The 12,710-nt window shown below is 48.6% G+C and overlaps 1 protein-coding gene across 2 annotated transcripts in view; it reads left to right on the top strand.

Annotated features, from left to right (window-relative positions):
* Positions 1 to 12,710, top strand: part of LOC111151143 (neuron navigator 1) — a 173,910-nt gene that overhangs the window by 146,416 nt on the left and 14,784 nt on the right. For both annotated transcript variants that reach the window (XM_022508935.1, XM_022508936.1), the window contains 6 exons: positions 750 to 920; positions 2,020 to 2,072; positions 2,851 to 2,874; positions 2,985 to 3,062; positions 6,058 to 6,141; positions 6,363 to 6,474. In XM_022508935.1, coding sequence (XP_022364643.1) covers positions 750 to 920; positions 2,020 to 2,072; positions 2,851 to 2,874; positions 2,985 to 3,062; positions 6,058 to 6,141; positions 6,363 to 6,474 — 522 coding nt within the window. The remainder of the gene's footprint in view (positions 1 to 749; positions 921 to 2,019; positions 2,073 to 2,850; positions 2,875 to 2,984; positions 3,063 to 6,057; positions 6,142 to 6,362; positions 6,475 to 12,710) is intronic.

Raw genomic sequence — 12,710 nt, forward strand, 5'->3', positions numbered from 1 at the left:
GTAACCCCAGCAGGGGGAGGGGCGAAGGGGAGCAGGGTCAGCCCGGATTCAGCAGAGCCCAGCGTCAAAGCAGATTCTAGGAGCCGCACCTGACGCTGTCACCTGCTCCACCCATCTGACCTTCCCGCCAGGGAACGCTGGGCAGGAAGGGGTGTTTTCTTGCTGCGTCAAAACCGGCCAGTGGACTAGAATGACACCTCTGGTGGGGAGAGCCTCAGTCCCTCCCGCAGTGCTGAGCCCATCAGAGCCCATAGCCTGGCCTCCTTCTCTAGCTGCCTCTTTGTCATCATTTAGATCTGAGTCTTGGTCTGAATTCTTAGTCCTCCCAGGCTGCCGGTTGTATTCTACGGAACCACAACATCCCATTCCATTGGCACATGCAAGTGATGTGAAGGTTTTAGAAAAGCTGCGAGGCTCCCCCAGCCTGACCTTCAAAAGCGACAGTTCCCGGGCAGGCAGGGCTGAGGGAAGGTCTTTTAAAATAGGAAACGCTGTTCCCCCTTTATTCCCCACAGCAGGGTCCTTCTCCATTAGGGCTCGATCTCCCCGGGAGAGACCCCACTCCTAACCAGCAGCTGCCTGCACACTCCCCCCGACCCCCACCCCTTCCTCTCCTGCCCCCACCCCTGACCATTTGCCTCCCATGCTCCTGGTGCTCCGTTCCCCAAGGGACCCAGAGAGCTGATGACCCTGCCTCTTCTCCTGCCCTCCCCCTGCCTCTCCTGTCCCCCTCCCCTCTGTCCTTCCAGTGAGTCCCACTGCGGCCACCACGCCAAGAATCACCCGCTCCAACAGCATCCCCACCCACGAGGCGGCCTTCGAGCTGTACAGCGGCTCCCAAATGGGGAGCACCCTGTCCCTGGCCGAGAGACCCAAGGGGATGATTCGGTCAGGATCCTTCCGAGACCCCACGGACGATGGTGAGACTTCATGCCAGCGCGGTTCACGCTCATTCCAGCTCTGCTGGGTCCCCTCACCCGCCACCACCCCCGCCACCACCACCACACACACGTATATGATTCACAGAACATCGAGTCGGGGCCATTTCAGCTCTTTCTTCCCATCCCTTTGAAGGGTCTGGGGGCCCAGAAACCTTTGGGTGGCACCGTCTGGCACTGGGGCTTTGGGCTGGAGCACCTGCCATCGGGGCCGGGGGAGGGAAATGGAGCATGGAAGGGTTACATGGAACCCCTCTGAGTGCTCCCAGAACTGTAGCTCCTCCCCCTCTTTCCAGCAGCAGCCTCTCCTCCCCACAGTCTTTCAGCAAATGTGAAAAGATCCAGGGATGTAGGGTGGCTCTTAAAACCCAGGAAAGAATTAGGCATCTCATTCCTCTTGCAAGAATGTTCCAAGGGTTAGCTTCAGGGAGGGCCCTGTGGTTGTTTGTGGTGATGTGGGTGTTAAGGGCCAGAGCCTGGAAGACCAGGCTTCACCGGAGAGCCGACTTCCCGCTGGTGTTTTCAGGCCACCGCGCCTGGAGGCCACCTTGCAGGGGCGCTGTGGTTCTGTCAGTCGGGCTAGTGAAGCGTCAGAAGGAGGGTTTTACACTTCAGGCCGTTGGCCATCCGCATGATCCCCAGAGCCGAGAAGAGGACGCGCAGGCCGAATGGCAGGATTTGTTCCGAGCCGCTCTGACGAGAAACTCCCCTCTTCCGCAGCTTAAGTACTTTCCTGCCTGGGAAGAGAAGATGATGCCTGTCCACGATCATCTCCTTTCCCTCTCCCTGAACCCTCGTGCCTCGCGGAGCAGGAGCAGGCTGAGCGAGGGCCCGCCATCCCCAGGCTGCCCGAGAATATAGACTGAAGGAGGAGGCTAGCTCTGCTCAGGACCTTGCCTCGTCAGCAGACACCTGCCTGCTCGGGGCTGTCATGATACCAGTTGGGTCCCCCTGTGGTGTTCTTCCTGTTGGCTCCAGATGCCCTCCAGAATCTGAATCCAAACTCCTGCCTTCGGGCTCTGCCCAGGAACCCCTTGTCCCTGGAACCCTCTGTTAACTCTGTGTTCTGCTTCTCTTTCAGTTCATGGCTCAGTGCTGTCCCTGGCCTCCAGCGCCTCCTCCACTTACTCCTCAGTAAGAGCACTACTTCTCTTCCTCCCTCATCCCCTCTCACATACTGTTGCCCTTCTCCCCAGAACCTGGGTTGGCTGGGGAACTGGGTGGGGGAGGGGGAATGCTACCTGTTTGTCAGGCCTTGTGGATCTGGGGTGGGGACGGGGGAAGGCGCCTAGACCTTGGAGCACTGGGTTGAGTGCATCAGTTCCTCAGTGGTCTTTCTGGCCTCACCACCGATTCCTGAGCAAACTCTGGTGTCATTGGTTCCCCTCCTTTGAAAAAGCGATAGTCCCCTTGTGATAGAGCCCGTTCTGTGCCAGGGGAAGTGGGAAGCATTCAGGGCAAGGTGGGCTGGGAACTTTCAGGTGTACAGGACTCCAGCATGCTAACAGCATACAGAATTTACCAAGTGTTCCCTGCAGGGGACTGGGCATGCTGTGTTTGGCCATTAGGTGTAACTCGGTTCTCAGATTTGTTTTGTCCCTAATTCTTTATTCTTTCAAGTTAGTGGCAGTAAGGATTCGTCTTCAGATCAACCAGAGTTTCATTTCCTAGCCTTCTTGGCAATGCCAAAGTTGGCTGGAGACGAGCTCCAGAGAAATCTTTTATTGGAACCCAAGGATAGGGTCTCAGCCCATCCTGTGAGGGGCCAGGGCCAAGACACTGAGTTTCGGCCTCTCTGTACCTCTGAGTCACGCTTCTTCGAGTTCTCCGCCCTGCCACTGGGGCCTGGCTTCCTCACCTCCGTAGTAACTACCTCCTTCTCTCTTTCTCTCCTTCTGTGCTCCTTCTTCAGGCTGAGGAGAGGATGCAATCCGAGGTAGGGTGCGAAGCCTTTGTCTCTGCTTGTTAACACCACTGCGCCCCATTCTGCTTCCAGATCTCCTACTTCTGCTGCTGCCATAGTTTGTATTTCTCTCCCCTCTGCAGCAAATCCGGAAGCTTCGTAGGGAACTGGAATCATCCCAGGAAAAAGTGGCCACCCTGACGTCTCAACTTTCCGCCAATGTGAGTGCCATAAAGTAGGGGAAGACCTAGGCAGTTACTTTTTGGCCCTAAGTCAGATAAGTTCAGCCAGAGGAGGAGAATTCTCTCGTAAGGTATCCGCTGGGCTTAGATTCCAAGGGAGCGGGTCCTGTTCGTGGCTTTATGACAGCGGAATGGGGGATTGGCCTTCTCTGAGTCTTGATATTTATAGAGAAATGCTTTTGCCCCCACCCAAATTAATAGGTGTGGATGAGTTCATGCCCCGTGGTCTTTGAACTCCCTAGAGAAAGGGACGAGGATTATCAGTGGTTCTGCTTGGAGGTGGGAACAACCTTTCCATTGGCCATGGACACAAGTAGTCACGTATTAGAGAACCGTCAGAACTGTCTGCTGCTGCCCTGGGGTATGTTTCTGTCTTTGTTCAGGCCACATAACTGGACAGGCACAGAACTAGCTATTACCGTTCTACCTGGCAAGCATGACACAGCTTAGAAACACACTCTCATTCCAGTCCAGCTGCCTCACTCACAACTTCCTTTGCTTAGCTGTCTCCTTGGGCAGGTGGCAGAAATTACCTGAACTTTAGGTTGGGAGCCAGAATTCTTTGTTTCTGCCCTCAGCCTGCCCTCGGTCCATCCCAGTAGAATGAGTTTCTTTCTTTCTGTGGGCCTTGGTCTTTCGACCCTGTGAGATGGGGGGAAATGAGGCCGCCTCCCCTCACTGGGCTGTGGTAGTTTCTCCCCTGTGACCAAGTTGCAAACAGAGAACATAAGAACCATTTTCCCCCAAAGCTGTAAACAACAGCTGAGCCGGATTTGCAGGAGCCTTCCAAGTGTGCACACAAAAGTAACCATGTCTGCAGTTTCCGCAGGAGTTTTGGGGTTTTTTTCTCGTCCCTTCCTCTCCGGGGAACCCAGCTGTCAGGCCCAGGGGTCTTCATTGGGATCAGGTAGAAGACTCTCCACCAAGATTTCGCATGTTTCCGTTCTGTTTCAACAGCAGTTCCCTCACCGCCATGCTGACCATTCTATTTCTCTTTGCCCAAACCCTCCACTCATAAGCTGCACACTCACTGGTTTGTTGGAAGCCCATGTCACGCACCATCTTCCACTCTTGGGGACCCATAAAAGTTACAACATAAACAAGAACTCTCTCTCCCCTCCCTTGTGCCCCACCCACCACGGCTGGTGGCCTGGGTCACGTCCTGCACACCCCAGGAAATTCACATCTGGGAGATGCAGTGGGAGGGAGGGGAGAGGCGCCAGGGAGGCAGAGAACATTAGTGTGTCTGATTCACCGACACTGGATCTGTCAGCCATCATGTTGTCAAGGCTGGGCGAGAGCCAAGAAAATGAATTTAGATGGTGATTTTTCTTTGAACAGGAAGTTCCCTTTGGCTAAGAGAGAACAAACCAAACACCCGGACACGATGGGTTCTGAATGTTAGAGGCAGATCCTGCTGGGGGTCGGAGCCTGGCCCTCAAGCAGGAGACGTGATGCCAGAACTCTCTGGGATCCCCTGATTGCTGACGGAGCTTTTTTCATGTTCCGTGGAACTTCCCAGCTCCCCAAGTGGAGGGCACATCCCAGACAGGGAGAGACCGCAAGCCATTTCACCTTTCCCAAGTGCCAGCCTATCTCTGGCGCCGCTGCTCAGCCCTGAGGTCCTGCAGACCCTCTTGTGAGGCTGAGGGTTAGGGAAGGCTCAGAGGAAGGAGAGGATGGGTAGCAGAAGTGAGGAATGCCCTTCAGGAGCAGAGGGAGCCCCCAGTGAGAAGGGAAGCCAACTGTTGTTGGAATCCCTCACGAGGAGATGTTCAGGGACTCTGGGCTGTTACAGATTTAGGCAGGGATATAGAGAAGTGAACAAGAGACACCCTGAGGCCAAGAAAACAGGAGCTCCATGTACAGCAGGTGAAAGTCAGCGGCTCAGGGTCATGACCTAGGTCTGCCGAGGAGAGCCCAGGCCTTGACAGGTTCGCAGCGCTTGCAAGTGGACAAGGCAGTTCATAGTGACCCAGACGGGTTGCCACCAGCCACTGTCAAATGAAGGTAGCCTCCAGGTATGTTGCAAAGGCAGAGGCTGAGACTAGAGTTGGCCCAACAGGGAGAGAGAATCACTGGCCCACAGGAAGCAGTGACAAGTGTCGCAGACCTACATCCTCGAGCTCTGGATGAAAGATCTGCCCAAAATATACCTGTCACTTCTCACTAGGGCTACTGACTTGCCCAGATATCCTCCAGTGATGGCTGTTTCTGCTGCCTCTCATGTTCCCCTTTCTAGCCCCATTCCCTTCACCTTTCCTATACATCTTGCTGCCTGGTGAACAGCTTAGCGGGCTAGCCCTGCTCCGAGCGGCCTCAGCTCCACCCTCCCTGGCCAGCCGCCTCCTCATGAAACACACGTGACCTCTAGTGGCCAAACTTCGGAAGGCCCCTGAAGTTTTCCTAAGCTATTTCTCTCTAGCCCGGCAAAGGCAGCCGTGAGAAACAAGGACCTGGGAGAAGCGGGATGGAGTTGAGAATGGAGGCTGCTTGAGAGCAGAGGTGGAAAGAATCACCAAATGGTTTCTAGTGGGAGGTGATTTGGACCCCTGGGGGCCAGCCCTCCACACAATGCAGGAGTTAAATCAAGACAATAGGAATGACCCAGAGGTTATGCCCCTCCTGAAGAGCAGAGGGACAGTCCCACCTCTGGTAATGATAGGCACCGAATCCCAAATGTCCAAGAGCCTCCAGAAGCCTGCCCGCCCCCACCCTCCCCCCCGCCGCCCTAATGCTGCCTGTACCACTTCCTCATTCACAAAGTTGGTCCCTGCCAGAAAATCTCAGGCCAGAAAGGTGTTTGATTCCACCTTTTCTGGTCAGGGAGATCAATATTCAAAAATCACCAAGAGAGTTATTGGCATTGGTGAGCGCCCAGACACAGAAAACCAGCGAAACTACTTCCCATAACAGTCTTGTCTTTTCCCGAGGTGTCAGGCAACTTAGGAACCTCCTTCCGTGTTTGTTTCAGGCTAATCTAGTGGCAGCTTTCGAGCAGAGCCTGGTGAATATGACATCCCGCCTCCGACACCTGGCGGAGACAGCAGAGGAGAAGGTACGAGAGCTGGGAGTTCTCCCGCACAGACCTGGGCTCGCCTCCCCTACTCTCCTGAGCATGGGTTTCTCCCTTCCCTCCCGTCACCCTGAATCCTCCCCTCAGAGAATTCCCTGCCTTGTCTATCAAATCTGGAAGAATTCCAGTGCCTAGCCCACTGCCTGGCACAGAGTTGGTGCTCCCAGTGCCAGCTAATGACACTATTGTCATGTCTCTCTTAGGACACTGAGCTGCTGGATTTACGAGAAACGATAGACTTTCTGAAGAAGAAGAACTCTGAAGCACAGGCCGTCATTCAGGGAGCCCTTAATGCCTCAGAAACCACACCCAAAGGTAAGCTATCCAGCCACAGATCGAAGGAAAACGGAAATGGGGTTATTGGAGATTTTTATCTGTGCCTACAGTATTCCGGATTTTTAGAAGGTGAGGGCCCTTTGATGCCCTTCAGTGTGATGCTCTGGACTGGTCAGGGCCAGGGGCATGACCCCACCATCCTGGGGATGAGGGAGAGTAGAGCAGACCTGTCATCCCTATGGGTCCTCTCTTGAACCTTGAGGGCAAAGCCCAAGAGCTGTCAAAAACCATCACTAAACCAGCACATTATTCTTAAAAAAACTAGAGGTATTCTTACCATTTGATCCAGTAGTCGCACTCCTGGTATTTACCCAGAGGAGTTAAAATTCCATGTCTTCAGAAAAACCTGAATGTCTATAGCAGTTTCCTTCATCATTGCCAAAACTTGGGAGCAACCGAGAGATATCCTTCAGTAGGTGATCGGAGGAAGGAACTGTGCTATGGCCAGTCGATGAAATATTACTCAGCATTAAAAAGAAATGAGCTATCAAGTTGCGAAAAGATAGCAAGCAGTCTCAAATGTACATTACTAAGTGGAAAAAGCCAATGAGAAAAGGCTACGTGTTGTCTGATTTTAACTGTATGACATCCTAGAAAAGACGAACTATGGAGACCCTAAAAGGATCAGTGATTGCTGAGTGGGGTGGTGTGGGGAGGGTGAGTAAGCAGAGAACAGAGGATTTTTAGGACAGTGAAAGTACCCTGTATGATACTATGATGGTAAATACCTGTTATTACACATTTGTTCAAAGCCATAGGATGTCTATAACACCAAGAGCGAACCCGAATGTCAGCTATGGGCTCTGGCTGATAATGGGGTGTCGGCGCAGAGTCATCAGTTGTAACGTGCTCCCCTCTAGGGGGTGTCCTGATAGTGGGGGACACTGTGCATGTAGAGGCGACAGGAGGATATGGGAACCCTCTGTACCTTCCTTTGAATTTTGGCTGAGAACCTAAAACTGCTCTACAAAATAAAGTCTAAAAAATCAGCACTTTACATTTTTACACACACATACACCTATAATCATAGTTATTTAATCCTTATGTCAGTTCTCCAAGGGGGTGCAGTCCACTCTTCAAATGAGGTGAAGATCACGGAGGTTTTGTGGGGCCTGGTGGGTTGGGCCTCTGCCTTAGGCTCAGGTCATGGTCTCAGGGTCCTGGGATCAAGCCCCACATTGGGCTCCCTGTTCAGTGGAGAGCCTGCTTCTCCCTTTCCCTCTGCTGCTCTGCCTGCTTGTGCTCTCTTGTTCTGTCAAATAAATAAATAAAAATCTTTAAAAAAGCAAAAACAAAGAAACATTTTCAAGTAAGAACTCCATTGACTTCTACACTCCCATCAATCTATATTCATCTGATCCTTACTTACTTTTCTCCCATTTTGTTGAAAGGGACTGTCCTTTCTGGCCAAGAGGGCTCCCTTATCTAATGCTTTGGGATGCTCCCTCTGGCGTTGATACCCATCACGTGTGCATGTACACACACACACACACACACACACACACACACACACACCCTACATCTTTGATCTCTTACCCTCCATTCACTCCTTCCCTTTTCCTTATAATGCTGCTAAAGCCTCTTCTGTCTTTAAAGACGACAAAAGATGTACCACATCCTTTTTTTTTTTAAGATTTTATTTATTTATTCATGAGAGGTAGAGAGACAGAGAGGCAAAGGCTGAGGGCGTGGATGCTGATGTGTGACTTGATCCCAGGACTCTGGAATCATGACCTGAGCAGAAGGGCAGATGTTTAACTGACTGAGCCACCCAGGCGTCCCTCCACTACTCTTTCTAATTATAATCTTATCTCTTTCCTTCCTTCACAAACTTACCTTCCACTTCCCTTACCCCCCTAACCCCACCATAATTTGCTTCTACTGCTGTCACCCTACCAAAACTGCTTTCACTGAAATCACCAGGGACCCCCATTTTTCCAAAACGTAACTAGTAATTGTTAGTACTTAGTTTACTTGGCTTATGTGAAATAGACATGATACCTAACCAGAAGTTTGTGGGGTCAGATCAGAAGAGTCATGTGAGCATTCACCATGGTGCCAGGCATTTGATAGGGGCTCAAAATAACCTCTCTCTCTCTCTCTCTCTCTCACACACACACACACACACACACACACACACACACAATCACATAGACAATATCCCAAGATTTCTAAGATTTGGCCCTGTTAAGTTCTCCTTTTCTTCTTTAAATTCTCCCCATAGCTTCTGAGTCATCATTCCCATCTTGGCCTTGTCCTACCACCTCTGACTGCTCCACAGAACCCATTTCTTCCTTCCACTTCGTCTTCAGGGACTGGGCTCCCAAAGCTCCGCCACAGTTTTTTGTTTGTTTTTGAAGAGTGAGAGAGAGAGAAAGAGAGAGAGGGACGAGGGGAGGGGCAGTGGGAGAGGGAGAGGGAAAGAGAGAATCTTAAGCAGTTTCCACGTTCAGCCTGGAGCCCAACGCGGCTCGATCCCACAACCTTGAGATCATGCATGACCTGAGCCAAAATCAAAAGTCAGATGCTTAACTGACTGAGCCACCCAGGCACCCCTGGGTCAAGGTCTTTTATAAGATAGAAGGCAAAGAGTGGCATGCCTTTCCATTTATTTATTCTTTAATTTCTTTCAGTGGTATTTGGCTGTTTTCAGTATCTAAGTCTTACATTTCTTTTATTAAATTTGTTTTTGATACTATTGTAAATAGAACTGTTTTTCTTAATTTCCTTTTCAGATTATTCATTACTGGTATATGGACATACAATAGGTTTTTTTTATATATTGATTTTGTATCCTGCAAACTTGCTGAGTTTATTTACTAGCTCAGTAAGTTTTTCAACCTCCTCTAAATGTGTATCTCTGTCTTCTTAACATGTACCCCCGTCCTGAATATTGTACGTCTATTTCCAAATACTTTTGGACATTCCCGCTTAGATCACTTGATAGGTGTCCCTAACTCAACATGTCCACCATTAAAAGGCACTCCCTCCACCTCCCTTACAAATATACACAAACCAACACTTTCCCTTCTGCAGTTTGACCCATTTCAGGTATTACCATCTGCCTGGTCACCCAACCCACTAATACAAAAGTCATCTTTTATGTCGCACTTGTTCACCATATAAAACCATTGAGTTATATATATAATTCATGCAGATAGATACATACTCAGTTCTCTCTCTCTCCTCTGCCTTGTCATTACCCTGGCTCTGGTTTTCATCACTCTTCCTCTGGATTATTACAATAATCTCCTAACTAGTCTTGCATGGCTACAGTCCTTCCTTCATGAGCCCCCATCCCCACCCCGCACCAGTGTCATCCAATCATGTCAGTTGAGATCAGAAATCATTCCAACTTCAGTATGGACTAGATACTAATTTAAAAGAATTACTGTTAGTTTTTTAGGTGTGATGATGATGATGTGGGATAATGTCCTTATTCTTAGAAGATGCATCTGAAGCACTTAGTGGCAAAGTGTCATGTTGCCTGCCACCTCTTTTCAGATTATTCAAGAAAATATCTGTACGTGTGTGTGCGCACTTGTTTGTGGAGGAAGAAAGAGCATGCACAAGTATAAATGGAACAAAATATTAACAACTGTTAAATTAGGTGGAGGGGCATACAGGTGTCCATTGCACTATGCTTTTAAGTATTTCTGTGTGCTTGAAACATTTCACAAGAACAAGTTAAAGGGAAAGAGACTATGCTCCAAACCCATTAATATGGCATCCTATCCTTTTCCTGATCCAAAACAAACATTTCTCTCCAGCTTCATCTTCTACCCATCTCTTGCACCCTGTATCCCAGCCATGGCACTAGTAAAAAACTTACTTACTGAGCACTTTGCATATGCTAGGTACTTTTCTAAGGATTGTACTTGTATTGATTAATTTATCCAGGTAATAGCCCTATAAAGTACATTTTATAGTTGAGAATAAGAGGGAAAAATAAGTCCCTTGGAAAAACACAGCTCATAAGTGATAAATCTGGAATATTAAGCTATTTCTGATTTCCCAAGTGCATCTTACTCTTTAGATATGGATTTGTTAAGTGAATAAATGAATTCTGTCTTTTGTGATGAGTTTGCATGTTTTCCTCAGTTCAGGGTGACCTAGACTCAACTTGGTTAGGAGGATTTCTAGGACCATTCAACAAGCTAATGCTCAAAGTCATGATACCTACTCTTATTTTATTTGTGAAAAGGTGGTAAATGTATGTAGCACAAAATTAAAAGTGCACAAAAGAGTTCCTAACTTTCTGAAGATTATTTGATTCTAGAACATCCTTTGCTTCTAAAAGTAGTATATAGCATATTTTTTAGGGGCGCCTGGGTGGCTCGGTGGGTTGAGGCCTCTGCCTTCGGCTCAGGTCATGATCCCAGGGTCCTGGGATGGAGCCCCGCATCGGGCTCTCTGCTCAGCAGGGAGTCTGCTTCCCCCCCTCTCTCTCTGCCTGCCTCTCTGCCTACTTGTGATCTCTGACTGTCAAATAAATAAATAAAATCTTGAAAAATAAATAAATTAATTAATAAAAGCAGTACATATTCTGAGGAAAATGTGAATTAGGGGTTAATAAGCCATGGCCCATTGGCCAAATCTGCCTCACTACCTGTTTTGTTTTGTTTTTTAAAGGTTTATTTATTTATTGGAGAGAGAAAGAGAGATAGAGGTGGGGGAGGGGCAGAGGTGGAGAGAAAGTCACAAGCAGACTCTGCGCTGAATGCAGAGACAGATGCAGGGCTTGATTTCATGACCCTGAGATCATGACCTGAACTGGAATCAAGAGTCAGAAGCTTAACCAGACTGAGCCATCCAAGTGGTCCTCACCATCTATTTTTTTAAATAAGGTTTTACTAGAGCACAGTCATACTCATTATTTACTTATTATTTATGGCTGCTTTAATGCAACAGCAGCATTGCTGACTAGGTGTAACAGAGACCATGTGACTGCAAAGCCTGAAATATTTACTGTCTGGCCTTTTACAGTGACAGTGTGTCAGCCCCTGATGTGTAAACTATACAAAAGGGTACTGGTAAAATATAAAAATCCCTCTCCCTGAACCCCCCCCTCCAAATCTCACTCCCCAGAGATAACTGCTGTTAATAGTTTCTTGTGAATCTTTCCAAAGATAATTTTCTGCATATAAAATATATGTATGTGTGTGTGTGTTTTATACAAATGGAAATTTCTTTACTTCAAACAGCATGTTCTCCTGAGAGTTTTCCACACCTTTTTTTTTTTTTAAAGATTTTATTTATTTATTTATTTGACACACACAGAGAGAGATCACAAGTAGGCAGAGAGTCAGGCAGAGAGAGAGGGGGAAGCAGGCTCCCCGCCGAGCAGAGAGCCCGATGCGGAACTCGATTCCAGGACCCTGGAATCATGACCTGAGCCAAAGGCAGAGGCTTAACCCACTGAGCCACCCAGGTGCCCCACATCTTTAAAATAACTGGAATTACTCTATAGTATTATAAACTTGGTTTGATAATCTTTGAACGAAGTGTTGTCCATGTGCTTTGTGAGCGTTGGTGTTCTGGTTTTCCCAGCAATATGAAAGGAAGATTAAGAGTTTAACAATGCCTTCTTGGTCATGGAGAGAATCAGACAATAACCAGGAGCTACCCATATCTTCACTGAACAGCTCTTGTTTCTAGGAGGACAATGGCAAATAGCCACCTCACTGGTCCCCTACCTCTAAATCTGGTTTCCCTCCACTTCCTCTTTCTGCATGTTAACACAGTAAGCTCTATGAAAAAAGCAATCTTCTGACTTTGTCCTACAATTAGGCAAGACGCTGATATTGGAGGAGACTAGCCGAAAGGTACACAGGACTTCCCTGTATATTTCTTTGTAACTTTATGTGAGTCTGTAATTATTTCAAAATTAAAAGGTTTTATAAATCTGATTTTATATTGGGGCGCCTGGGTTTTCTCAGTCGGTTAAGCATCCAACTCTTGATTTCAGCTCAGGTCATGATCTCAGGGTCCTGGGATCGTATCCTGAGTTGGGCTTTGCACCCAGTGGGGATCCTGCCTGAGGATTTTCTCTCTCTCCCTCTCCCTCTGCCCTTCCCCTCACTGCTTGCTCTTGCTCTCTCTCTCTCTCTTAAAAAAGAAAAAAAAAAATCTGGGGCACCTGGATGGCTCAGTCGGTTAGGCATCTATCTTCGGCACAGGTCATGATTCCAGGGTCATGGGATCAAGTCCCACAT

This window comes from Enhydra lutris, unplaced genomic scaffold, assembly GCF_002288905.1.
Source record: "Enhydra lutris kenyoni isolate GAN:26980312 unplaced genomic scaffold, ASM228890v2 scaffoldscaffold25, whole genome shotgun sequence".
NCBI lineage: Eukaryota > Metazoa > Chordata > Mammalia > Carnivora > Mustelidae > Enhydra > Enhydra lutris.